Below are 27,650 nucleotides of genomic sequence, written 5' to 3' on the forward strand. Positions count from 1 at the left end.
AATCGTCACGATATGAGAGTAAACTCAGTGTAACCACGTTTCTCCTTAAAATTTTATGATGAAGGAATTTTTCTTTTTACCTGTACTGTTAGTTACCTTTATACCGTTATTATTTGTTGATCGAACAAGTTCAAAAAAGGAGTTAGAATGGTGGGAGAAAACTATTTTTTACCAGATCTGCCCAAGATCGTTTATGGATAGTGATGGAGACGGAATAGGCGATCTTAATGGTATGTCATTAACTCTTTTACAAGCTTTTATTTAGTTTCACCTGACCGTTGTCTGTCTGTTTGTTGGTCTGTAATCAAATCTTGCAAGTTAAATTTGATCCACTTCCCGGTTTCCGATTAAGCAGAAATTTTGCATGCATATATAAATCGGATGACAATGCAATATTATGGTACCATCGAGCTGATCTGATTATGGAGACAGGAAGTGGCCATAGGAACTCTGTGATGAAACAACGCAACCTAATCGTGTTAGGGGTTTCTAGAATTGTCTCGATGAGTATTAGTGTTGTCTGTCGTAAGAAAAGTACAGTCAGCGATAAACGCTTGTATCGAAAAAGAAATTTTTGCAAAAAACTTTTTCATCTGATAAGAACAAAAATTTTGATAAAATAATAAACATAATTCGTTGTGCCTAAATCATATTGTTTGTCTAATGAAGGAATCACATCTAAATTGGAGTATATAAAGGAGTTAGGAGTTGATGCCGCATGGATTACACCTTTCTTTAAATCACCTATGTACGATTTTGGATATGATATATCCGATTTCTACAACGTCCATGATGAGTACGGTACTATGGAAGATTTTGACAAACTGATGATTAAAGCAAAAGAATTTGGTAAGAAACAATATATTTACATACATTATGTAAGTAGTAGCCACTCATCTTCAAAACATTTTATTAGTTGAAATTGACTTTGTCCCTGGATGAACGTTTATAATTTTAATTTTTTTAAGATATTAAAATAATCTTAGACCTGGCACCAAATCACGGTAGCAATGAAAGTTTATGGTTTCAAAAGGCTCTTGAAGGCGATAAGAAATATTTCGATTACTTTATATGGGAAGATGGAGTAGTTGATGAAAACGGAAAACTGCATCCACCAACTAATTGGGTAACTGTACAATATGTTACAATCTATGAAACAGATGCAGATTAAGACCATACGTATGTATTATTTTATAAAATTTCACAGATTAGTGTATTTCGCAAAAGTGCTTGGGAATACAGACAAGAAACTGGTAAATATTACCTCCATCAGATCACCACTGCTCAGCCAGATTTTAACTACCGGAATCCTAACGTGGTTGAGGAGATGAAGAATATTATTCGCTTCTGGCTCGACAAGGGTATAGCAGGATTAAGAGTAGGGGCTATCAATCATCTGTTTGAAGTAGACAAGGAGAAACATGGTGGGAAGTATCCTGATGAACCTTTGTCTGGTAAAAGCCTTGATGATCCACTCAATCATGCTTATCTGAATCACATTTATACGAAGAACCAGCCTGAGTCTTATGACATGGTTTATCAATGGCGTGATATTTACGACGAATACCAAGCAAAAGATGGATTTAGTAGAGTAATGATGATTGAAGTATATTCAACGCCGCAGGATACAATGAAGTATTTCGGCGAAGGTGGCCGCACTGGAGCTCATCTTCCCTTCAATTTCGCACTAATTACGGATGTCAATGGACAATCTACTGCAAATGAAATCAAATATGCAATTGATAAATATTTAACTTTTAAACCTATTGATAAATTGGCTAACTGGGTGGTAAGTTTTTGAATTAAAACTTTTTAGATGTTTCCATCATAAAATAACAATGTTAATCTGAAATTTTAGACTGGAAACCATGATCAAAGTAGAGTTGCGTCTAGATACAGTCCAAAGTTAGTAGACGCAATGAATATGCTATCAATGCTGCTCCCAGGAATAAGTGTAACATATATGGTAAGGCAACTATTATTATGCGTTACATAAAACCGATACAAATATTATTAAAATTTGATATAAAACTTAATAAAATCGCTATTTTTTAAGGGTGAAGAAATCGGCATGATAGACGGTTTTGTCAGCTGGGAAGACACAGTGGACCCAGGCGGCTGCAATTCTGACGATCCAATAAATTACTGGAGATATTCTCGGGATCCAAATAGAACTCCCTTTCAGTGGAACTCTGACAAAAATGCTGGTACGTGTAGAAAAATAATGATAACTAAGATTTAAAGAAAATTTATGTTTTTAGCCTATTCTGGTGTCCCACGGTTGCGCAAAGGGTTCTCTCCTTGTTTTCCTCGACTTTAAATAAATGTCCATTTTAAATTGTTGTGAGACATACTAACATTAAATAATTTTACGATTTAGACTTACAAAACAAACACAAACAGAACATAAGAGAGTCTTAACCGTAAAAATATTTTGTGCTTATATACCTAAATATCATTAATATTTTTGAAAATATACAAGTTCATCAGCAAACCGAAACAAATAGAATAAAGAGTTCGATTGTACTGTAAACTTAAGTTATTACGCAGACTTCGTCAGCAATATTAAAGAATTGAAACTCTTTTGAAGGTTTCTCCACTGCAAACAAGACATGGTTACCGGTCGCAGAAGGCTATGAAAACCTGAACGTCGAGGCGCAGCGTGGAATTGAGCGGTCACATCTGAATATTTACAAGAAACTTGCTCGTCTTCGTAGAGAACCCGCATTTAGATTTGGGAGATTTGAATCGATTGCTTTGAACGACGATGTGTTTGCATTCAGAAGGTAATGTTACGGTATTCAATGAATCTTTTTAGGGTTCCGTATCCAAAAGGTAAAAACGGAATCACAGGATTCCGTTTTAGTAACAGTACTAGAACTTCACTGTCCGTCTGTCTGTCTGTCACCAGGCTGTATCTCATGAACCGTGAAAGTTATTTAATAAGTAAATTCAAAAAGAAAGTATTATGGTTTCCACACAATAAATTGTCTATATATAGTTTTAAAAGTTTATGTGATAGGTACATAGGCCACCTCTTTGTTTCATTCTATTGTTACACTTATCTAGTGACTTAAGGACCTAATTAAATAAAAAATCGAATATTATAGAAAACCAAAAGTATAATATTAAAGAAGATGGACAATATGGTTCGCAGTAAAGTGTCATATATTCTATGGAACTTGTTAACTATGTAAACAAACCGCATAACAAACAAACAAAGTAACATTCAGAGATAGGTTATGATTTCTGATATTATTGTTATTATGTAGTGTCTCGAACATCAGATAAGATTACGTTGACAGTTGCATTACGTTTTATCTCAAGCGGCGATGTCAATTTTACAAAGTTTTACTTAACTTGCAATGTTTGTATTTGTGTGTTGGGGTCAAATCTTATAAGCTAAATTAGTTTCAGCTCAATCGAATAACGTGAACCCATTTCCCGTTATTCGATTGAGCTGAAACTTCTTATACATGGGCATGTTAGTTGGGTGACAAATGTAATCCCATTACATGTAAACTGCCTTGCCCCCAGATATGTAGCGCCATCGAGCTGATCTGATGGACACGAGGTGGCCATATGAGTCGCTTAACTTCAAACTCGGGTAAATCCATGTGTCAGATTATGCGATTTTGGTATTAAGAAAAGGTAACAGGGTAGCTATTTGCTGAGAGGGTCGAATGGATCTACCCGAGTTTGAAGTTAAGCGACACATATGAACTCTTTGATAAAACAACGCAACCTAATTGCTTTTGGGCTTGAACTGTCTCGATGAGTATTGGTTGCCTGTTGAAAGAAAATAACAGTCAACTTAAAGCTTGTATGAAATTATTGGCAAAATAAATTATTCTGATTAACCTTTTTTTAGATGGCACGACGGTGAGACCTTCGTAATTGTGATCAACTTTAGAGATGAAGTTTACTCTGTTGACTTAAGTTACTTCGAGAACGTCGTTGGTGATCTTGAGGTTGTGATAGCCAATGATCACTCACAAAGAAGCAACGGGATAGTGCTATATTATCGTAATTACTAAAAATCAAAAATTTGTAAATTCATTTAAGAATAACTGATTCGCAAGACCGAAGTGATCCCATAAGTGTTCCGTAAACAAAGTTTTGTACGGAACACTAAAAATGATATAATCGAGAACGTCACTGTTACTGATTTTAATATAAGGAAACGATCATGTGTTTTCGGATATGTACCTATATGTTTATTTGCTTTTAATAAATATTTCATGTCCTACAGTCAGCAGAAGACGTTGCTAAGCTGGCCAGGTATTCAAATTGATCTTGACGCGACTTTATTGTTAAGATAATAACTAAGAGCGTGTGAAGGTAATTTTGAACACCTCGCCCGCTTAGCAGCTTTAGTTGCTGACTGTACATTTTTTTAATGCGGTCAATAAATTTAGCTCATTTGTTTTTGCTACTTTCAGTGCTATTACAGAAGCAACCAACGTGAGAGTGGTCGGAAGAGAATCGTTGGTGCTAAAAGTTATATAAAAAGAAAATCCAAATCCATTTCAAATATTTGCGATCAAAGTCTCAAATGGCATTTCTGATGCAACATACATACCTACTGTCAGTTATTTAATTTCAAAATGTACAATGTTATTTAATCATAAAACCGAAGCAGCAATAATTTCATCACATGTAAATCCAATAATAGTTGCATTGCAATGTTAATCTGAAATTACTATGAATAAATCCGATTTTCATATTAATGGACTAGTTTAACTTTTATGGCTTTCGCTATCGGGAAAGTACAATGTGAATTTATTAGTACAACACAGTAGTAACGGTATTGCAAGTGTTTCATTTTCTGAAATTGCTATTTGAAATAATCAGGCGATGTTTATTATTTTAATACAGTGAAACTTGATATCCTACTGGGTTTTTAAATACAGGATATAATAATAATAATAATAATATCTATATCCCCACGCAAGCCTATCAAAAGACCGGGATTTACAGGCCCGTGATTCCAAAAAAGGAGATACAATAATAATAAAAATGTTTTTATTTCACCTCACAAAGGATAATTTTACAACAATTTTTTTTGTTTTATATTATTTTTACAATAACCTTTGTGAGGGACTGGAGTCCGAACTAGGTTGGACCTGTATTACAGATCTCCAGGCCCTCACCCCGGAAATACAAGTTGCAGTGATAACGTTACAGTAATTAAAGTGGTGACAGTGGTAATTTATGAGGTACATTAAAAGTAGAAGATAAGGGCTTACAAAAATAGTTATAAGAAAATAAAGTAATGTGCACATGCCTATTTTAGTTTATAATATGTATGTTATGTGAGTGCTGAGTGTGTGTGAGTGTGTGTGTGTGTGTGTGTGTATGAATGCGCTGAAAGGAGATCCTCGATTTCTTCATATGTCAATGTAACCAGCCAGTTTGTAACTTTCAATTTGCATTCTCTAAATGTCAATTTATAAATTCCAAGTAGCCTATTTATTTTATTATATAGTTTTGGGCTGAGGTAGTGAAAAAGCCGTCCTGCTAGTGCCAGGCGGAAGCTATGGACCTCGCAGACATAGTCTGTACGACGCCTATTTAAATTGCCATCCTCTTTAAATTCAAGGGTATTGTGTTTCCTCATTATAACCTGTCGAATAAATAAACCTCTTACTGTTAATAAATTGCATTCCCGATATAGTTTAGAAGTAGGATATAAAAAGGGTTTTTTAGTCATAACCTTTAATACAGCACGTTGTGCCCGCTCTATTTTCAAAAGTAAGGTTTTACCTGCCCCACCCCATACACAAACACAATAAGATAACAAGGACTGCGCCAGAGCAAAATATACAGTTTTTAGTGTTTCAGGACCGACCACAGATCTTAGATTCTTAAATACGTATATGAGTTTTCTAATTTTTGTGTTTAGGTACTCGATGTGATGATGCCAGCGTAAGTTGGAGTCTATTATTATTCCCAAGTACTGAATACACTGGGAGTGGGTAAGAGGGGTGCACGTGCAGAGAGAAGTCATGCCAGGGGCGGTATTGTCCGAGCAGCTATGAGCCACAATTTTCATTGAGCCAGCTTCTGGTTGTAAAGTTGAATTTGGGGAAAAGGTAAGAAATTTAGATTTGACTACATTAAGGGTCAGTAGATTTGCAGTAAGCCAAGATGAGATACATCGAAGTGCATTTTCAGCAGCAACTCTAGCACCTTCCCAGTCCTTACCATTTACTATCAACGCTGTATCATCAGCATAAGTGATGATTCGACAATTTTTCAGTTCAAGGGAGCACAAGTCGTTAATATAAAGCAGCTCAGCATATCCTAGCTCAGGACCCATAGGCATTTATGTATCATGTACGTGTTATTTGCTAATAAATATTTCTATGTCTGTTTCTATCTCATTTTTACAAGCACCCACCAATTATTATTTTTACCTACGAAATCAATTTGTAGCTTACATGAGTTTGCAGTTGAAATAATTATGTTAATACCTAATAACAGAAAGTTTGCAGTCATCATCAAAATAGATAATGACCACCAAATAATATATCATAGCACTCTTTTTATTAGGCTGTGGTCTGCTTGACCAGACGCGGTCCGCGGCGGGTGGCCGACAATCGCCCACAACTGAAAACGTCCGAATGTAATACAGCTATAGATGCCACCACTTTATGATAATCATTATCGTCATGGTGTCGAAGTAGGAATTAGTTGTACAAACTGTACCTATACTTTACTTGCATACCTCTAAATAAAACCCTTTACAGCTATACTATTCGTCCGTATTTGGTTAGCAGACATACTTCAACCATAAGTACCTTTGAAATACATTAACGCGTCCCTTCCCTTCCAAGGTTGACCAAAATATGTCCCATGTTCAAAGGGATTCCATTTGCGACGTTTTTACATCACAAAGCTTCCAAAGAAACTGATTTCATTAAACCACTGGGTGGAAGGGACATACGCCACACCTTTTACTCGTATTAGTTGTACTATTGATATTATTGTTGTAAAATATATTTTTTGATGGAATCAGCGTACGAATACGATAACAGGGTCAATATTGAAAGCGGTATGTAAGATAGTTAGATTTAGATTTACTTCTTCTCAAGAAACCAATAGTATTTTAGTCTTAAGTTAGTTCGTCATTCTGTTTCGCGATTTCGGTGTTGGGCCCATAGTAAAAGTTGTTAAGTTGGTGTCACCTACATATTTACCCCTCAGAGTTTGATCAGAGATAACAGTTTCACCCTGTATGTAAAGACAAATAGGTACTTATAAAAAACCATCTAAAGTATACTTTAAAATAAGAATTACTTACTTATAATAAAACAACTTATCAAGGATATCTAAGAAATCGTTGCATGCTTCTAGTTACATACATATCATTGAGTAATTTTACGGTTTGGACTCACTTGTTTTAGTCACTCTCGCCGTAAAATTATTCAATGTTAGTACCTATGTCTCTCGCAACAGTTTAAATTCGATTACATACATATCAATATTACTTATAGGTAAGTTATCAGCAGAGATCGGACAAATTGGCGTCATTGCTCGCAATAATGTGGACATGACTCCAAAATTGATTAAATAATTAATCATTTAATTTATATCTTACCTGAGGTTTAATTTTCATTCCTAATAATCAATAAAGAACACAAAGATTTCTTATAATGTTTTATTAAAGAAAATAATCAGCAAGTTTTCCAATTTTTCGGTAGGTACCTACTCATTTTTTATATCAAAAATATATTTAAGTGCTATTTATTTATTGACTGAACAAAATTGAAACTCAGGTAAAAATATAATTAAATGATTAATTATTTAATCAAATTTGGAGTCATGTCCACATTATTGCGAGCAATGACGCCAATCTGTCCAATCTCTAGTTATCAGGCGTATTGAGCATTTAAGTGTTTAATCCTCTTTGGAATTACAAAGGATGTCTTATAACAGTTTTATTTACACATTCTACAATCGATCTTGACATTTATGATACTGGTAACTTTCTTAATGTAATTAACATTATAATTATAATCGAAGGTTCAGGCTTAATTTTATAAGACGCGTTGGGGTTATTACGATCAGAGATGTGAAAAATACTTTATCAAAAGTATTTAAATACAAAATACAAATACTTCCTTGATAATACTATTTCAAATGCAAAATACAAAATAGTTTTTGAACTTGTATTTAAATACAAAATACGAAATAGGTATTTTCAAAATACTTTTTACAAATACATACTTTGCGATAAAAGGTTCTCTGAGTAGTGACTACCTAGTCTGAATTAAAAAGTATTACTCGGAATTTCCGGGTTGAAAAGACTCTCTTTATTCTTTGAAATCAGTCCTCTGTCTAAAGTGCAAATTTCTAGTTGTTTGCTCATATTAACCGGTAGGATGTAGGTATGGATGATGGTTTTTAACGGCCAACTTTTAAAGCATTTATTTGTAATGTTTTACAGCTATTACAATGCGTCTCGTTAGTGTGATGAAAACGTCTCGTTTGTGTTTCACCAGGGCAAAAAGTTTGTACTCCTCTCGTGCCTTGAAACCCTCGCAACACTCAAGATTCCACTTTTTTAACCACTTGCTACGCTTGTGGTCATGTGCGACGTTACTAAACAGCAGATTCAACAGTTCCATGTTAAAAGAATGAGAGAGTTGCCAGGATTGTAACATCAGAAGAGATTGTAACTCCTACCTACATTACCCACCTACTAGAAAGTATTTTGCATTTTGAAAATAGAAAATCGGTCCCAAAAACTATTTCAAATAAAATACAAAATAGTTTTCTTCAAAAGGTATTTAAATACAAAATACAAAATAGGTATTTTGCATTTTGTATTTGCATTTTAAATACAAGTATTTCAAATAAGTCACATCTCTGATTACGATAGGTTTATTGCGCCACTTTCACCATCCCACTAACCCGGGGTTATGCGGTTAAACCGTTAACCTAGTGTCAAATTGTACTGGTAACCATGGCAACTCCAGGTTTATGATTGGGATCGAAGATAACAAGTTGTTAATTTTCTCATTTGAATGACCACCTTACTCCAATTTACAAGCAAATTGAAAAAGAAAAGACTCAATTTTTTTTATTTACACATCTATAGTTCAATTTGTAATGATTCCTTGTAAACTACTTACAGACAGTTTGAAAAGCGTGTTCGAAGTTCGTTGCTAAAAACCTATTTAAAACAACTGGCCTGTACATTTTTCAATACATCAGCCACAGCACGACTCAGTAACGGTTTCCTAAAAAGTAACACGTTGAAGTATTAAGCTTAGAATAAATTTAAAAGTGGTAAAATTACTGTAATTGACCCATATGGTGGACAGATTTGCTGGCTATGGATGAGGTGGCTCAGATGGCAGAGCGCTGGAGTATCGACCCCGAGGCCGTGAGTTCAAGTCTCACCCAAGACAGTAATGTTTCCACTTTTAAATTTATTCCAAGCTTAATAGTTGACGTTTCCGCTTGTTAAAAATTAAAACGTTGAAGTATTATTTAAACGACAAATGTAACAATATGTACTGTTCCATGCCTAATAACAGTAATAACACCATACGGAACACCACATATATATTATATATTTATTATGTATTATGCACGTAACAATGATCCTCAACAACAATTTCCTTGATAATTACTAGCTACTCTACCCAGTTCAAGTGTCAGAGAAAGATAACGCATAGATTGTGTATAATTGCACTCAGCCATATTATAAATATGTCTTACTTGACTCGATAGCGGTAGTCAGTGACGGGTCCTATTGTAAACAAGATTGGCATATACAGGACACCATGAGAGTGGTATATCTGCTGCCATTCTTGGTAGCGTTTTGTTTAAGTGATCCCATTGAGGAGGGCGAGGTGGATTGGTGGCAGAGTACCATTTTCTACCAGATTTATCCACGGTCGTACGCTGATAGTAACGGCGATGGCATTGGTGATCTTAATGGTATGTTTAATTTAGTTTAATAGGCTACATTCCTACTAGTCAAATCAGCTTCTTTTTTAGAACTGTCAAAACGATTTGCTAATATGGAATTTATATGAAAACTAATGTAGTGACGTCACGGTAAACTCACCTACTTTTTATATTTCAATCCGATTATTAAATACAAATTGTGTTTAAAAATAGCTGCTATCTATTTTTTTTCTAATAATTATCTGGTGCTTTATTTCATGCACGGTTTGAAATGATTTATTTTAAGTATAGGAAACATCCCTATTAAACGTGTTCATAATATTTCAAGTTTTTATGTTTTTTCAAACCTTAGCACTGCAGGTTGCAGTAGTTATTCCGACATACCTAAATCTTCCTAGTTTTATGATTACCTACGTGAGGCCAATTATTTTGATGTCAATGTCAACATAACGTTATTTTGTTATCATTAGCCAGTGCGTCTCGCTTGCGCCAATACATATACAAACAAGTACGAGTGAATGGCACGCGCAAATGATAACAAACTGACACAATTTTGATATCAATTTTTTTGAGTTTGTTTTTGCTGATTTGTAATTTTATTAGTCATCAATTTATTAGTCAAAATACGCATTTACCCCCTTAAGGTGACACTCCATTTTCAACGACAGCTGCATTACTGTTCATATTACTATGAAAATTGACAGTAACAGCGACGCGTTCAGTACTAGGAGTGCAGCTGCGGTTAGAAATTGAATGTTACCATTATTCATAAACGCGCTACAAAACTCAATTAGCCAATAATCGTTTGTCTTTAGAGTGACATTCCATTTCCAACTGCAGCTGCAATACTGTTCATTTTACTATGGAAACGCGTCGCTGTCATTGTCAATTTCCATAGAAAATGAACAGTATTGCAGCTGCAGTTGGAAATGGAATGTCACTTTAAATAGTCATTTTGACTTATGTATTTGTAAGAAAGGGATAAAACATATTTTAACTAAATCAGGCCCGTTAAGTTTTATGTCTAAGGGGTTTATTCTTTATATAGGAGAAAGAAATACCTACCCAACAAGTTCTAAAAATAGTAAAAAGCACATATTAAATGGATCTAAAATTTTTGTCTAAGTTTTGAATAACCTACAACATTTTATTTAAAATGTAGGAATCACATCCAAATTAGAATACATCAAGGAAATTGGAGTTGGCGCGATTTGGCTTTCGCCGATATTTCAGTCGCCTATGTATGACTTTGGCTACGACATTGCGGATTTCTACGCCATCCATGATGAGTATGGCACTATGGCTGACTTCGAAGCCCTTACAGCAAGGGCTGCAGAACTCGGTATGTGTTACGGCTCCTCTACACGATGGGCCAACGCCGGCCACTCCAAGGGACGCAGCCATGCGGTAGAATGAGATATCACTTGCTCCCTCTAACGCAAAAACGCGTCACTAGGAGTGGCCGGCGCTGGCCCATCGTGTAGAAGAGCCATAATGTAGTATGATTGTTTTTATGGGCTGACCTTAACGATTGTTATTTCGTATGTTATGCTTATTTAGTGGCGGAGTCATCTCCAGTAGATGCTTTTTTATGAAGAAGTATTTAGTACCTTTAGCGCCACTTGCACCATCCGACTAACTCGAGGTTAACCGGTTAAACCGTTAACCATGTGTCAAATAGTACTCGTAACCATGGTAACTCCAGGTTTAAGCGGTCAACCCGGGTTAGTGGAATGATGCAAGTGGCTCTTAGCAAGCGACTTTACTTATAGGGTCTGTGCGGAAAGAGAAGAGTCGTACAATCGATTGGGCCCCATACATTTCACGACTCTACTCTTTCCACACAGACCCTAACTACCTACCTATATAACTGTATAATTTTCGAATACCTACTAAGGCACTTGTCCCACCGCCGACGATGAGCGATAAGCGAGTAGAACGATAAACTAGAAACGAGTGGGCGAGCGGCGAGAAGCGAGTGAGCTCCAATAGTTTTGTCGCCCGGCTATAGGCGAGTATTCGAGTTATTATTATAGCTATTACTCGCGTCACTCGCTCGGGCGGTGCAGCGTAGCCGAACACGCAGACTGGTCTCGCAGCTTGAGTTCTAACTACGAAGCGAGCTTCGCCGAGCGAGTACCGCTGAGCTAGTTTTATCTTATCGCGGCGACAAACTAGTAGAGCGAGTGTTCTCGCTGGCAGTGTGAACAGCCAGCGATGAACTATTAATATATGCATCTCTTTTACTAACACAGGATCCTAATGTTTTGTTCGTTTCTTGGGCGAGAAAATCGCCGATAGTTAATCGCTTACTCGCTCTTGGTGGGACAAGTGCCTAAGGTATTCGAAAATTTTGGATAGTGCTAATTAATCTAATGGACACCAGAATCAGTGTTTCTATGAATATAATAGTAAAAATTAAATTTATAATATGACTAATCGAAGCGAACGGAAACAAATAATACAGCATTATTTTTAGGAATCAAGGTGGTATTAGATCTAGTACCTAATCATTCGTCCAATGAAAGTGAATGGTTCAAAAAAGCACTAGAAAACGATACAAAGTACTACAATTATTTTGTCTGGGAAGATGGGGTCATCGATGAGAATGGAAATCGGCAACCTCCCAACAATTGGGTAAGAAATTAGATTATGTTAAAATAAGCAGCTTCAGACTTAATTTAAATACAGAATTCTTGTTCTTGGATCTTCCATATTGGATTAAAGTTACCGAATCGATTCGGTTAGTTCCCGATTCGCCGGATTCTTGTTTCGTCGGATGCCTCTTTCGCCGTATTTTCTTTAGGACGTCACAATCCGAATAATATAAGAGAATCTGACGAAACAAGAATCCGGCGAAACAAGAATCCGGGGAATCGGTCAATCGATCTACAGGACATTTAAATAATAATTACATAAAAAATATTTGCAAGACAACAATTGCGTGACATATGCAGCATTTACTGATTAAAACCACATTTTCATTGTCTGATTAATTGGAATATCATTATTTCTTTACAGCTTAGCCATTTCCACGGTAGCGCCTGGGAATATAGAGAAGAAACGGGCAAATACTATTTACATCAGTTTGTTATTGGTCAGCCTGATCTTAACTACCGAAACCCTGAACTGGTTGCAGAGATGAACGTAAGGAAACTATTTTTCTCAAAAATGGACGGCAAAGTCGACTTTGCCGTCTAAAAAATAGGTGGCGAAGCGTGTAGTTTATGGTCAGTCAAAAATTAAAAAGCTAAAAACATTGCAGTCTCAATGTTGCATACAAATTCCATTATTTGTCGAGTTCCAAACTTTTTAAAAGTTGAAATGGCCATATCAAATGAAGGCACAGGCCCATTAAACAGCCAAACAGATGATTAGTACCGCGACTATTTAGTTGTCTCAAATAGGTTGGCGTATTTTCGGCAGAAAAATACACTTTTATTTTTTTATTAAAAATAATAAAAAGGCGGCAAGGGCTTTTTTCTGTGAAAAAATATACGTAAGAATGTTGCTTTTGTAAAGTATTTCTATGATATTTATATTTCTTGCACCATTTTTGAGAAAAGCACTATATATGACTCGGCTGGAAGGCTACTTGCTGGCTTCGGATTCAATTAAACGGACTCCCAAGGTCGTCCGTTTAAAACGAATCCTCAGCCTGCAAGTAGCTACTTCCGAGCCTCGACAATAATGTACTATTAACCTCCTAAGTCCTTACGTACAATTTTTTGTACATATTCCAAAATCTATTTTGAACTTTCATTGTGTAACTAAGGATTCCAATTTCAAAAACAAAACAATTGGTCCTGGATCTCAGGGTGCCTTTAATGCCTCGGAGTAATTAACAATGGAGACGCCATGTCTAAAATTTTCGGTACAAAATAGTCTGCCGTTTTTTGCGGGGGAGGGGCACATAAAATGTATAGGTACGTCATGTCAGATAAACGTCAGTTCATACATATGGTTGACCATTGGCCGCCTATTTTCGACAGAGGGGAACGCCTGTTAATGGCGGCTCCATTGTTAATTACTCCGAGTTTAATGCCGATGAGTCAATGACGAATAACTCTTGAATATTCCATTTTATATAAGTTTTTGATTATGTAGGTACTGTTTGGTTTTATATGCCGTTTCTACCTGGAATCGTCTCTTGTGGATTGTTCTTTAAATTATACTACCAAGCCAATTTATTCCAAGAATTTGCAGTCTCTTTGGGCATATTATAGGTACTTATAAATACTTACTCGTACATAATGGGATTTTTGAACCGAATCATCTGAAGTTGACATCCATGTACTTACCTGAAACGAAAAGCAATATATAATTATATATTTTTTTACTTATATGGGTTAAACTGAAAAATATAAAAGTGAACAGATTATTTATTATTCAAATAAAAAAAGTACTGTACAAAAAAAGAAAAAGCTCACTAGTTAAATTTAAAAACGGTTTTATATTTTATCGTTACGTTTCAGAATGTTGTCCGGCATTGGTTAGGAAAAGGAGTAGCCGGATTCAGAGTAGACGCAGCAAATACTTTATTCGAAGTCGACAAGGAATTATTCAATGGAACGTATCCCGATGAACCCTTGTCCGGAGCTGTGGGTGTGGCATTAGACGACCATGATTCGTTGAACCATATTTATACCAAGAATCAAAACGAAACCTACTATATTATCTATGGTTGGAGAGATATTCTTGATGAGTTTAAAGCCCAAGATGGCATGACAAGAACCATGATGACAGAAGTGTACGCCACTATTCAGGATGTTGTCAAATATTTCGGAGTAGGGGGAAGGAACGGTGCACAGATGCCATTTAATTTTGATTTGATTACTGATGTAAATGCAGATTCGTCCGCCCCTGATATTAAAAGGGCTATTGACAAGTTCTTGACGTATAAACCTCTTGATCAAGATGCAAATTGGGTGGTAAGTACCAGAATTTACGCTTACAATGTACGAGTTGCAGTGTCCATAGACTAAGGTGACAGCTTAACATCAGGCGGACCGTAGGTATATTTGTTTGCCATCGACGTAGCATTAAATATAACTATTGCTGAAGTATTTGTAAACAGTAGCCGTGTTTGCAGTAAACTGGCACCTGGTCGAAAATAAAATGTGATGAGTTTTTTAGGGTTCCGTATTGTTTATGAAATTTGGTATTTCAGGTTGGCAATCACGACAACCATCGGATGGCAACAAGATACGGCGCCACACTTGTTGATGGCATAAACATGATTGTGTTGCTTCTTCCTGGAGTCGGAGTTACTTATATGGTAAGTTTTATACTTATCAATTTTTCATTATTGCAAAATATTGTTTACACAGGGACTTTTTGCTGGTCAGGTATTAGACGGAATTTTAGTAAAATAATGCGGGAAGAGGTTTTGTTTGTCATGTAGTAATCGGAAAATAAGTTCGGTAATGCTTTTACTTGTACCGAGGAAATAAGAAATTTAACTCAATGGAGTTATAATAATAATAGGTACTATTTTAATTGATAATACAGGGTGAAGAAATAGGACTCTTGGATGGTGAAGTCACCTGGGAACAAACAGTTGATCCTGCTGGATGTAACACCGATCCGGATAACTACATGAGATACTCCAGAGATCCTGAGAGAACACCGATGCAATGGAATGCGCAGACAAATGCAGGTACTTAAATGATACAAGATATCTTAGGTAAAAATAATGAAATATAAGTACATAAATACAAATAGTAAATTTAATAAGACAGGCAGACAGTAGGTTGATGTATAATTGGTAAATGAATGTTGGGCATAGTTGCCCCATCATGGAAGCACAGGAAATTATGCGGCGATAGCTTCACCGACATGTTTAATAAATTCGTAGAGTTGGACCAAAAAAAGTCTGCAGCGGATTTGATAGCCCACCCAGTGCAAGTGTTATTTATACGTCATAATTTCATAGAAGTTTGACGTTTTAAATGACACTTGCACAGCGTGGGCTATCAAATCCGCTGCAGACTATTCTTGGTCTGACTCTACATTTGTGGAGCGAAGACTCCGGCGACGGATGTGACGAGAGGGGTGAATGTTGCTTGACGTTTCTCACAGGCGTTACTGTATTTTCGTTTTTCCTCCTCTCCTGCGAATTTTAGTATGGATGCTACTGGGCGTGCCTTCACGCCACGGTAGCAATAGGCCTCTATGATATCTAATTGGTGGATGATTGATTCTTCAATAGCATTCCCCCAAGCTTTTTGACATAGTTCACAAAATTTATCTTTTATCTTTTTCAACAGCGTAAATAATATAGTTTTCTAGAAACCAAATTTGTCTTGATCAGGTTTTTCTAACGCCAGCACGACTTGGTTGCCAGTAGCCAGCAACTACAGAACATTAAATGTTGAAGCCCAATTGGCAGCCACCAGGTCACATCTGAAGAACTACCAAGCTCTAGCAAAGCTTAGGTTGGACAGAGTCTTCCGACTTGGACGCTTTGAGTCACTTGCTTTGAATGAAGATGTATTTGCTTTTAAAAGGTAACCGTTTCGTTTATGTAATTGTTACAATTTTATTTATTTAGGATATTAGAATCACGCAGAGTTAGTTGAATGTGCTTCTTTTTCTCGGGCTGGCATTCTGGTGAGGATTTTTTTTCTTTGTTTATCACAGATGTACAAACCTGAGTTATGGATTTATTTAAGTACATATTTATCTATATGTATCTATAACATAATATACACTGCCGCCTAATGTTCAAAACACAAGCCTTATTGAGCTTACTGTAGTGCTAGCTAGGTCGATTTGTGTAAGATTGTCTTATTTTTACTATTATTCATTTCTAGTTGTTTCGATAATTTTGTAAACAGTCTTCCACTGAGTATTGGCCCAAAAAGTTTGTTAACTTCGCTTTTAATGTATTTTCTGTATAACTAATTAGAAATTTATTCATTACATTACCTGACTCAGATTTACCATCACAATGCTCTTAGATCAGTTTATAATTGGATAAAATTTATAACTATGCACCTAATAAATATATATTTCTAAATGACCTAAGTTATTCTCGACCCAATGATCCAATAGGAAATTCTAGGGCAAGACGATAAAGGTCAATATCGATTGGTTGGAATAGCATGGTGACCACTAACGATGTTTACAGGTGGTACAACGGAGAGGTTTACCTTGTGGTAGTGAACATGCGAGACACGGCGCACGACGTGAACCTGACACACTTTGAAAACGTCGAGGGTGACGTCACAGTTGTGATAAGGAGCGTGGATTCCACGAAGAACGAAGGGTTGGTGTTTATTTTTTTTTACTGATCAAATCAAAGTGTGATTTGCAGACAGGATTGTCTTATTAAGCCAATGTTTTTGTTTACTAGAATAACGCTTTTTTCTGATTGCATTTCATTCCTTTTTAAAACATTTCTTATAAGCCAAAAACTCAAAATTTAAATTTATTGAAGTTTGGATTGAACGTCTTTCAGATCGATCAGCACTATATTTAAACATAATAGGTATCACAGTACAGATGTATTGCGTAAGTATTTTCCTTCGTATTTTCACGGAAACGTAGGAACGTGTTGTCGCGAACATATCGCGAACCGGCTAATAGCTGCCAGCGTCATGGGGTAGATGGCGCTCGCAGTCACGTTTAAGTTAAAATAACCGCTTCTAGGTTATGGTGATTTTTTGGGGAGACAAGAGGGTAGACGCCGAACGATAGGGATAAGAGGAGGTTATGTGCGAACAAATCTACGGAGGGAGAATTTTGCTTTTGGATCAATTCAACGAGTTTCTTATGGTGTTATTATATTAATGATGTGTCTCTTGTAAATTGTGAACAGCGTATATCAGTAATCAGAGTGAACAGTGATCCGAGGGAATTGTTGATGGCTAATATGAACTTATGGTAAACTAGTGTGAGGAATGGGGTCGCTATAAGGGGAGGTTTGGAGGCGACTACGAAGTTCAGGAAACCAGGTGGATAATCAGGTGAATCTAATTTTATATGCAGGTAATAAAGTAGGACACCAGCAATGAGTGAATCGTCAACTCACTAACGTCCAGGCCTCATATAGGTATGTCGTATGATTACATATCGTTGACCAATCTCAGTAAAGGCATCATCTCATTCGATAGGTTAACAACTGTGGTGAGCTTGACGACATGGTGGAGATGCTGGGATTATTTATGCACATGCATAATCATCATCAAAAGTAACATATGAAAAGTCAATTTATGTAATTATGCACGTACAACTTAAGAGTTAATTTTTTTGTTGGTTCAGGTCAATTTAATGTTTTTTTTCAGGCTTGAAATGAAGCCCATATTTATGTAATCCTATTTTTGCAAAAAGGCGTTAAGCTGGCGAATATGTTTGTGTTTCAGCGGAGCACATATGCAATTAAGTGCCTACATTTTATTGAACATTCTTGCTCTTTGATATACAAGAGATTGTAAATGTCAGTAAATATATATACATAGTTTAAAAAAAAAAAGGTATCTAAACACATGAATTTCCTTGGTATATTATTTAAATGCAATAATATAGTTTCAAAAATTCTTCTTGTAATACAAAATACTAAAAAGCTCGCTTTAATCTTTGAAAGCAGTGTGTTAATTAATCAGTCCTATAGAGTGCAAATTTGGAGTTGATTCCTCATGATAAGCAGTAGAATGGAATTCCAAGTGATGGTTTGGAATGATAAAAATATGTATTTGAAAGCATTAAGTTATATATTTAACGTTTCACAGCAAGTATTTGTCACTGGTTGATGTGATAAAAATGTTTGTGTCACCAGGGCTGCAAAGTTTGTTTTTAACCTACGTGCCTTGAACCAGTCGCAACGCTCAGTATTCCAACATTTCTATGTTATAAGAATGAGAGAGTGGCAAAGATTGTCACATCAGAAAAGATAGTACAATATTGGTATGTTTACTATAAATTCTGTCAGAGAGGTGTTTGTAATCAGTTTTTAAACACTAGCTTAGTAACACTACCTTCAACAAGAGCCATGGAACTGCTTAAGTCTCAGATTTCATTACTTTGAAACCAACCATTACGTACATTTTTCATTGAACATGTTGTCTAAAAACGTGGGGGACGAAATGGACATTCAACTCAAGTTTGAACGCCCTAAGCAGTAGAAACTTTACACGTATCAGTAATAATCCAATAGAAACTGAAATACATATATGTCATGTATCAAAGAAAAGGTGAAGAAGCCAATATTTGATAAACATAACTTGATTTTTTCTCAAAGTTGTGAATAATCTCATTGTTCTCTTAAATATCATATGATTGGTACCGTTACCATACCCGCTCATGCCTAATAAGTTTAAGTTGAACAGGAGGTTTAATCGTAATCTATATTTAGGTTTCTGTTATGATTATGTTCACAAGAACATAGTTTCATTTTGATATTTATTATGTTTGATGATGTAGTTGACAAGTTGCTTTACTTGTTTAGATTTAGTTACCTGACCAATCTTTGATAAAATCATGCACTAATAAAAATTTACGACATTTTGGATCAAATAAGTCTTAAATGATTCACGATTAAGGGAAAGGTAATCACGGTTCATATCCCGGTCGATATAAATACATTTTGAATTAAAGTTTGCTGGTCGATTTGTGAACCAGCATGGATCCTCTCAAACAACGACTTTATCACCTGAGCTAGAAGATTCAAATTTTTAACATTACTACATCTGCATTATTATTAGTACATCTGTTTTTAAATTGGGTCTTAAGTGACGATTAGGACCTTTTTCGTAATTTAATTAGGTTTAAAGACATTTTAATACTCATAAGAATATTACAATTCACTTACATGAGTTAACATACTTATATTAAGAATTAATTATCTTGCCGAGTACATTTTTATTTGTTACATAATATTAAGTGAAAAGTTCTTGCAAAATTGACTCAAAAATAATATATATGTAGGTAGGTATACATTTTTTATTTATTTTGCCCGCAGCGACTTACACAAGTAAGTACGCTTTATATTAGTTCCCATGCGCGAGCGCAGGCGCGAGGTCTCAGGCTAACCAGTACTACAGATCGCGGAATGCGTAGCGACTATGTGTGTTGGAGATCATGGTTACTGAGCTAGCTCGGGTGCGCCATTAACTTGCCCGCGCTCGGCAGGCGATCAGAATAGTACATAGCATGGTATAATAATAGTCAGTAACACAGCTTATAAAACAGAGGATGTACTTATAACTAAACAAACATTTTATATTTACATTTATAAAAAAAATATATATATATAAATTCATATTTCAATGTTAAATGTAATGTTCAAACAATTCAATGTAAGACATAAAAGAAATCGCATAAATGATTAGATCTGTTAAAATAATTAAACTCGATTTTTTTTGGCATCTATGCCTTTGCAATTTTGTTTGTAACGTTGCAGGAGTTAAGATCTTAATATTAAAATAATAATCATATAATCATAATCATAATCTCACATTCATTGTTCTGTGTGGCCGAATAGTTTTAGAACCAAATTGAAAGTTTATTTTAATGCGGGTAGTTGATATTATGGCTTACCAACTGTTGTTGCTTACAAACCAGTTTAGGTCTGACCTCCGATCTTGTGTATTTTCTATTACATCGGTATCTAGTTAAATTGGTGATAAACAATATTTTGTGATCATGATGTTCCACGCCAAGTTAATTCTTATTGGATTGCATGCTTTTCTAGAACATGCATTGCTTGCAGAATACCCGCTTCATCACAAATTATCAGCTCAGCCATGATTAAACTAGTTGTGAGCGCAAGCGTGGTGAATTGACAACAATTTATACTGCGTATCTTTTCATGAAACGAATGTATCATGTTTAACGTATTAGCCTTATACTTATATGATCAATATTTTTACAACAACACAATATTCTTTACATATGTAAAGGAACTTAACACATCACTTATACTATTGTGCAGAACGGGCGGTCTTATCGCTAAAAGATTGATATCTTCCAGACAAGCAAACCAGGCTATTATAATGGTATGTTTTGCGGATCCATATTTTCACTGGGCTTTAATCAGAATCATTGAGTTTATTTAAAAACTCGAATTTTACACTCACCTAGTTTGAAGGACTAGATCCACTCATATCATAAGATGTTAATTTGGAATTCCTTGCCTCGTCGTTGTTTGTTGTTACAATCGTAAGGAATTGTAACGGATTGGTTTCTTAGAAGTCGATATAATTTAGTTGTAATGTGCCTGGATGAAAATGCAGGAGGCAATTCAAATCAGATTACAATTTGATGTCATATGTAATCGTACAATGTACATACTACTCAAACTCAAAGGACCAGGAACATCATTGGAACTCAATCAGAATCACTCAGCCATTCCAATGGTACCAGCAAAGTGCCAAAAATGCCACTCGCTAGATTAAACAATAGTAACATACTCAATTGGCATGCATGATATTTCTGTTCTGAAAGATAAACGGGTAAAATGATTGTAAACGAATAAAAAACTGCCGAATTAATTTAAACAATATTCACTTACTTTACTTATGGATTGCGTATATCAGCGTTACATTAAGGTTCCAAAGACTTGTCTGTTGATGTAACAAAGTATAGTATCTCAATTTATTCCCAATTAACATTCCAATATAGATTGTTATCAGAGAGTCAGTAAATATCTACTTGGATAACGGTAAATGACAAAGGCAAAACTGTTTAGTATAAGTCACCACCAATACGTTTGCACTTGAGCAATACCCTAAGATATAGTGACTTCCTATTATTACTGAACCATTGATTCTTAGTGTGGAAAGTCCATAGATTAGTGATTAGATAAAGTAGTAGTAGTAATCACTTTATTGTACACAACACAGGTTTACAAAAATAAATTACAGTAATGGAAGTACAAAGGCGAACTTATCCCTATAAGGGATCTCTTCCAGCTAATCTTCGATAAAGATTAACGAAACTTCTGAATTGTGTATATATGTACATACGATGAGACGATGACCCAAACCTAAAGGGTTAAAAATGCTAAAATAAATTATTATTGAAAAGACTCCCAATAAAAGGCATACTTATTGAATGGCCTACTGGTTTCTATATTATCTGCTAACTGATTTAGATACTTCTAAGTACATACTTTACTTTTACTCAAACAGAAATAGATAAGGGAGTGGGAGATAATTTAATGAATAGCCATGCATAACTAATATGATTTTGTTAAATGAATTGGAATCAAGCAACACATATTAATTGATATCGCCTACCCAATCGAGATACTAAATACTAAAGTATACGACCCTACATATTCATAATAATTATAGAGACAGTAGTAAGACCATGGTGGATAGGTTTCTGAATAAGAGGAATTCTCAAGTATTCGGTTATTTAAAAAAAAAATGTAATAAAGTATTTTTAACAATGATAGTAGTCATTATCCCACTCAGTGCAAGTAGTTATAAAATTAAATGATGGTATAATGACAAAGACATGTGGCGAACCTTTTTCAGTTGCTTACCTCCGCCTGCGAAGCAGGCCGCTAAGTCAACACAAGAGCATTTGTTACAGAGTATATTACCTATGTATAGGTAACGAAAAGGAATAGCAGGTATTCGCTGCGTGCAAAGCAAGTGGTGGGGGGAGCCGAAACAAACTCAGCGCTTGATGTGGCTAAATATGACAAGTTTGCAAGCAAGTGTTTCTGTCAATTCACATACTTTTCAGTTATTTTGTTCACGTTTCTTTTGCCTTAAAAATCATATTTACAATAAAAATGGGCCACGATAGATGTTGTGTGGTAAACTGTAATAATACTAGACGGTCTAGACGAAACATTAATAATAAATAATAATTTTATAAATTTCAACACTAGGCTAGAAATTAGCTTTTTATATCATATCATATAGTATCTATTCCAGGCTCAACAGCGTATTGGCTAAATATCTTATTTCGTCTGTCAACACAGCTTTTGCTTAGATGTTAATAAAATAGTATAGATAATACAGTGTGTACCAACATTCGGTGATTGTAATATTATGTAGTTATAATGCCTGTATTGCCTGTTATTGAAAACTGCAAAGGCTTACCTTTGGAACGTATATAGTTGTCTGTCGTCTATCACAGCAGACATTGTGATGCGAGTGAACATTATTTTTAACACAAAATGTGTTGATTTAAACCTGTGAAGAAGGAAGGAAAGGGTGATAGGTAACTTCAATTAAGTATTAAACTTTTTATGTTATAGTAAAAGGAAGAGATTAATCATGAGCCAAGTAATTATTGGTGTAGTTATGATCGTGGCATCAACTGTTAGCTTGATTATCAGATTTAATCAGAATATTGAGATATAAAATGCAGGCTGCAGCTACACAAGAATCAGAATCACAATTAAAATCAGATGTCATATAATGAAGTACAATAGGTATCTGTCTTCATTAATTTTAATATTGCTGTGAAATATCGGAGTGTTAAGGAAATGGTATTTGTTTTATGTACGACTACTACAGGAGCAATAGTCACAAGACAGTTAATACAGTTATCAGCCTTATTCGTTGCACTATCCTCTTGAGTCACAGTGTACAGTTGGACACCTGTCCTGTGTGGTTCTTCACCAGTGCTCACCATCAGTACCTAGATATGCTAGCCTGTAATGTGGCTTTGTCTTTAATATTTTTCTGTTCGCCCACCGTGTGGCCATACGTTCATCCCTATCCCTACGCTTCCTTGCCATGTGGCCAGTGATTATGAGCTTCTCCAGACTATAGGGTCCTCTTCTGCCTCGATAGCAGAAGAAAGTACGTGCGCGATGAGTACAAATAGTGGATAACCTCGGTTTCATGTTGGGTTCGTCGAGACTTGATGCAATTTCACCTACTGCGTTCAAGCATTCTTCGCCAGTACCACATCTCAAATGCATCTGTCATATGGTGGGTTTCAGTTTAATAGTCTAGGTTTGGACATGTACAGAAAGTTTGAGAAAACAAGGCGTCCGCATTAGTGTGATCTTTATTGTATGTTCTCCCATATGCATACCCTGGCTAGTCGTTTCACCGTACCTTTGGTCACCTGAACTCTTATGACCACCCTTTGGTCGAAAACGCCATCGTCGCTTATTTAAGATCCCAAGTAAACCAACAACTTGCCTCTAGATCGTGCAATTCATTAGTACTCTTCATTTTAACAGGAATATCGACATACATCAACTCCGTCTTATTTCTTTTGATCCTAGGGTATGAATCTGGTCTGGAAGGATGAAGTTAAGGACTCATATCTGACATGCTCAATTTTAGAAGCAAAACCGCAAGTTACTTTCCACAGGCACTTAATCTAATTATAGTCATGTCATTTGCTTAACTGAGGTTATTGATACGTTGGCTACCAAGTCTACCAACTCAGACACCACCCTCACAGCCTTCATTGGAAGGCTTGAGTCATTATGTATTCACCGATGTTAGTGAACAGTTGCACTCCTTGATCAACTTTAAAAAGATAACTCGACGTGTTATCCCCATTTCTCTCATAACCCTGACATTTTACTCCAGTTAAGGAAATCAAGTATTTGCGAAAGCCTTTAAAGAGTATACAGACAGACACCGCGCCCACTGTAATTTCTATTAATTGCCACATTGAGTATTTGCTACTGAGTGAGTACTCTTCTATGTCTCTCATGGTTCTCAAAGCTGTGAAGTGGAAATTCGTGAATAAAGGAAACAGAGAGGGTCAATTTGATAGACACAACAGTGAAAATACCGTAATACGGGAAGCTGGCGATTATTACACTTGAAGATCTGATCAGTTACATCAATTCAAGAATAGTTGTAAAGTTGTAATGAATCGGTACCTCGGTACAGCTTGCTTTGCTGTTTCTACAATCGTTAGCATGACTGATATATATGTACAACACGGAAAAGTAAATGTAACGCAGTAAGAAAGAATTGTTGACAGGTTTTGTAACTAACCAAGATGAAAATAAAGTGCTTAGTTTATATTATTTGAGTGTAGCTCAGGTTAAATCCATAGATGGCTTTCAGACCTAATAGAGAGGCTGACACGACTGTCCCAACTTATTTAAACTAGATTATTTCACGCCAGCATCAGAAAATGATAATTAAAAACTGCAGTAATTTTTGGCACAATATCCATTTGATAAATCAGAACGAACTGCAAGAAAATGTGTCTTGACTCGAAATAAGTGCCTAATTTGAGCTTAGCTTAAGAAAAAAAAAATGTTCTCTCGAGTTGTAGATAAAGTTCTTTTTTACATTTTGATTTGTCATTAAATGAGAATAGCGTAATTTTTCCTTGGCTGGGGAGGGCTGCCGGACATGAAGTAGATACACGTAGGGATGGATATGTCAGCAGTGTAGGTTTAATGAATAAGCAGGTAGATTAAAATACTTCACATAGTAGATTACTGCCAGTAGTATTAAGTAAAGAGAAGTGGGACCTTAGGTTACATATACACGTCACGTTCGGATAAGACGGTTGCTTTTGTCTGTGTAATAACTATCGTTCGATCGCGCGGTCGCCGCGGTGTTTAATAAAGTTACAGTTGTTTAATTACGCAAATTATGCTGGACATTATGTATACGTCTGCTGTAGTAGAAGTTGTGACCCTTGAAGTAGTGAAACAAGTTATTAACGATATCACAAGAGCAAAGCAGTATATAACATCACATATGGTAGTCATACATAAAATATAACGTGAATGGAGTTTTCACTGTCTAACAACACCGATGTTTGGTATGAAATCGGTGTTGCCACGTTGTAATTAAGGACTGCTTGGAGCAATTTGGAACTGAACGCGCGAGATTATGGGAAATACAATAGTAATAGTCATAGGTAGACAGAGAGATCAGTAACGGACCAGAGATGACAAATCGCAGCCGTGATCCTACTCAGCTCAGCTCAGACATCGTGCTTACGATGTCTGATGATCCGATGGCTTAGTCGCTCACACCAATCTCAGGATCCTGCTTTCAGTCTCAGATCAGAGATCAGTTAGTTTAGCACAGATATCAATTAATCATATAATTATCATATCAAAGATCATATTATTAATCAGTTCAGCACAAACATTGATGAATGCTCAGACCAATCTCAGGATCAAATTATTAATCAGCTCAGCACAAACATTGATGAATGCTCAGACCAGTCTCAGGATCTTGTTCTTTATCAGCTCAGCACAAATACAGATGAACAATCGGATCAGTCTCAGAAACGGTGTACCTCAGCACATATCTATAACATCATCAGAAATTGTACGAAATCTCAGGTCATGCCGATTCACAGCGCCAAAGCCTAGAGAGGCATTCAGAGGATGAAAATCTCAAATACATTATTATTCACATTAGTGTTCTTATCATCTAATTGTTGATTTATTTACATGTTTGCCTATGAACATCTAATTCCAATTAAAAGAGTAGCTTCTTCCTGCGGGGCGGGAGTGTCGCGAACATATCGCGAACCGGCTAATAGCTGCCAGCGTCATGGGGTAGATGGCGCTCGCAGTCACGTTTAAGTTAAAATAACCGCTTCTAGGTTATGGTGATTTTTTGGGGAGACAAGAGGGTAGACGCCGAACGATAGGGATAAGAGGAGGTTATGTGCGAACAAATCTACGGAGGGAGAATTTTGCTTTTGGATCAATTCAACGAGTTTCTTATGGTGTTATTATATTAATGATGTGTCTCTTGTAAATTGTGAACAGCGTATATCAGTAATCAGAGTGAACAGTGATCCGAGGGAATTGTTGATGGCTAATATGAACTTATGGTAAACTAGTGTGAGGAATGGGGTCGCTATAAGGGGAGGTTTGGAGGCGACTACGAAGTTCAGGAAACCAGGTGGATAATCAGGTGAATCTAATTTTATATGCAGGTAATAAAGTAGGACACCAGCAATGAGTGAATCGTCAACTCACTAACGTCCAGGCCTCATATAGGTATGTCGTATGATTACATATCGTTGACCAATCTCAGTAAAGGCATCATCTCATTCGATAGGTTAACAACTGTGGTGAGCTTGACGACACGTGTCTTGCTATTTCAATCAGTCTCAGTACAAAAAGTACTGAGGCAGACTGCTGTAGCATGACAAATACGAACGTTTTCGAGAAAACACGAAGGAAAACAATTATGCACTACATCTGCACCTACTTCACTTCAAGTAAAACTGTGTACCTAAACACATAATCATGACTGCTCTTCACTCAATACGATAGGTATAGGTATCAATAATACACAGTAAACACTCAAAACTCTACAAGTAGCTCTTGGTAGTCTTATAAGTGTTATTTATTTATCTCCGTCCTTACTGCTGATAATAATTTCCTCTGCCCCATATTCCTTCCCAAGTCCGATTGCAACAAAAACACCTGTAAGGGGTCGTCCATTTTGCCACACTTTATCATAGGAAAAACGATAGGTCGTTAACACGTACTGTTACACTTGGCATTACCCCTCCTACCCCTGTTGCTGTAACGTAATATGTGGATGAACCTTAATTGTACAGTTTTGGATATATATGTCAAATCTCATGCAATATTTTGTAATGATTTCAGAGAGGTATTCTCCGCCTCTTCGGTCCCATTAGCTGGGTATGAAGCTGTGGTGTGGAAGGCACAAACCAGTGGTGCCACGGAGCTGAAGAGTCTTAGCATTGTTTCATTGTGCTTCGTATATTTACTAGTCTATTTGTATTCAAATGCTAACAATTAGTAATTTGAATATACTTAGCTGAACAGGTTCAACTTT

General features: G+C 36.0%; 3 protein-coding genes across 4 annotated transcripts in view; 2 read left to right on the forward strand and 1 right to left on the reverse strand.

The window, feature by feature from the left end:
• Positions 1-27,650, reverse strand: part of LOC134663993 (dual specificity calcium/calmodulin-dependent 3',5'-cyclic nucleotide phosphodiesterase 1) — a 293,727-nt gene that overhangs the window by 215,459 nt on the left and 50,618 nt on the right. The window lies entirely within an intron of this gene.
• LOC134663362 (maltase A1-like) lies at positions 194-2,803 on the forward strand. The gene is made up of 7 exons (XM_063519725.1): positions 194-230; positions 670-849; positions 969-1,126; positions 1,208-1,789; positions 1,859-1,966; positions 2,057-2,207; positions 2,591-2,803. The coding sequence occupies exons 1-7, from the start codon at positions 194-196 to the stop codon at positions 2,788-2,790; spliced, it is 1,416 nt and encodes a 471-aa protein (XP_063375795.1). The 3' UTR covers positions 2,791-2,803.
• Positions 9,755-27,623, forward strand: LOC134663977 (maltase A1-like). The gene is made up of 10 exons (XM_063520533.1): positions 9,755-9,954; positions 11,087-11,266; positions 12,404-12,561; positions 12,946-13,071; positions 14,400-14,855; positions 15,095-15,202; positions 15,436-15,583; positions 16,238-16,433; positions 17,057-17,194; positions 27,458-27,623. Exons 1-10 carry the CDS (start codon positions 9,798-9,800, stop codon positions 27,612-27,614), a joined length of 1,824 nt encoding a protein of 607 aa, XP_063376603.1. The 5' UTR covers positions 9,755-9,797; the 3' UTR covers positions 27,615-27,623.

Source organism: Cydia fagiglandana, chromosome 4 (genome assembly GCF_963556715.1).
Source record: "Cydia fagiglandana chromosome 4, ilCydFagi1.1, whole genome shotgun sequence".
In the NCBI taxonomy this organism is placed as follows: domain Eukaryota; kingdom Metazoa; phylum Arthropoda; class Insecta; order Lepidoptera; family Tortricidae; genus Cydia; species Cydia fagiglandana.

What these genes read in the sequence shown, in the direction of transcription:
- LOC134663362 (XM_063519725.1), top strand. Translation starts at nt 194, where the DNA reads ATGGATAGTGATGGAGACGGAATAGGCGATCTTAATG. An exon ending in TGCATCCACCAACTAATTGG is followed by an intron (nt 1,127 to 1,207) that starts GTAACTGTACAA and finishes AAAATTTCACAG; the next exon opens with ATTAGTGTATTTCGCAAAAG. An exon ending in GAACTCTGACAAAAATGCTG is followed by an intron (nt 2,208 to 2,590) that starts GTACGTGTAGAA and finishes ACTCTTTTGAAG; the next exon opens with GTTTCTCCACTGCAAACAAG.
- LOC134663977 (XM_063520533.1), top strand. Translation starts at nt 9,798, where the DNA reads ATGAGAGTGGTATATCTGCTGCCATTCTTGGTAGCGTTTTGTTTAAGT. An exon ending in GAGTCGGAGTTACTTATATG is followed by an intron (nt 15,203 to 15,435) that starts GTAAGTTTTATA and finishes TTGATAATACAG; the next exon opens with GGTGAAGAAATAGGACTCTT. An exon ending in GATGTATTTGCTTTTAAAAG is followed by an intron (nt 16,434 to 17,056) that starts GTAACCGTTTCG and finishes CGATGTTTACAG; the next exon opens with GTGGTACAACGGAGAGGTTT.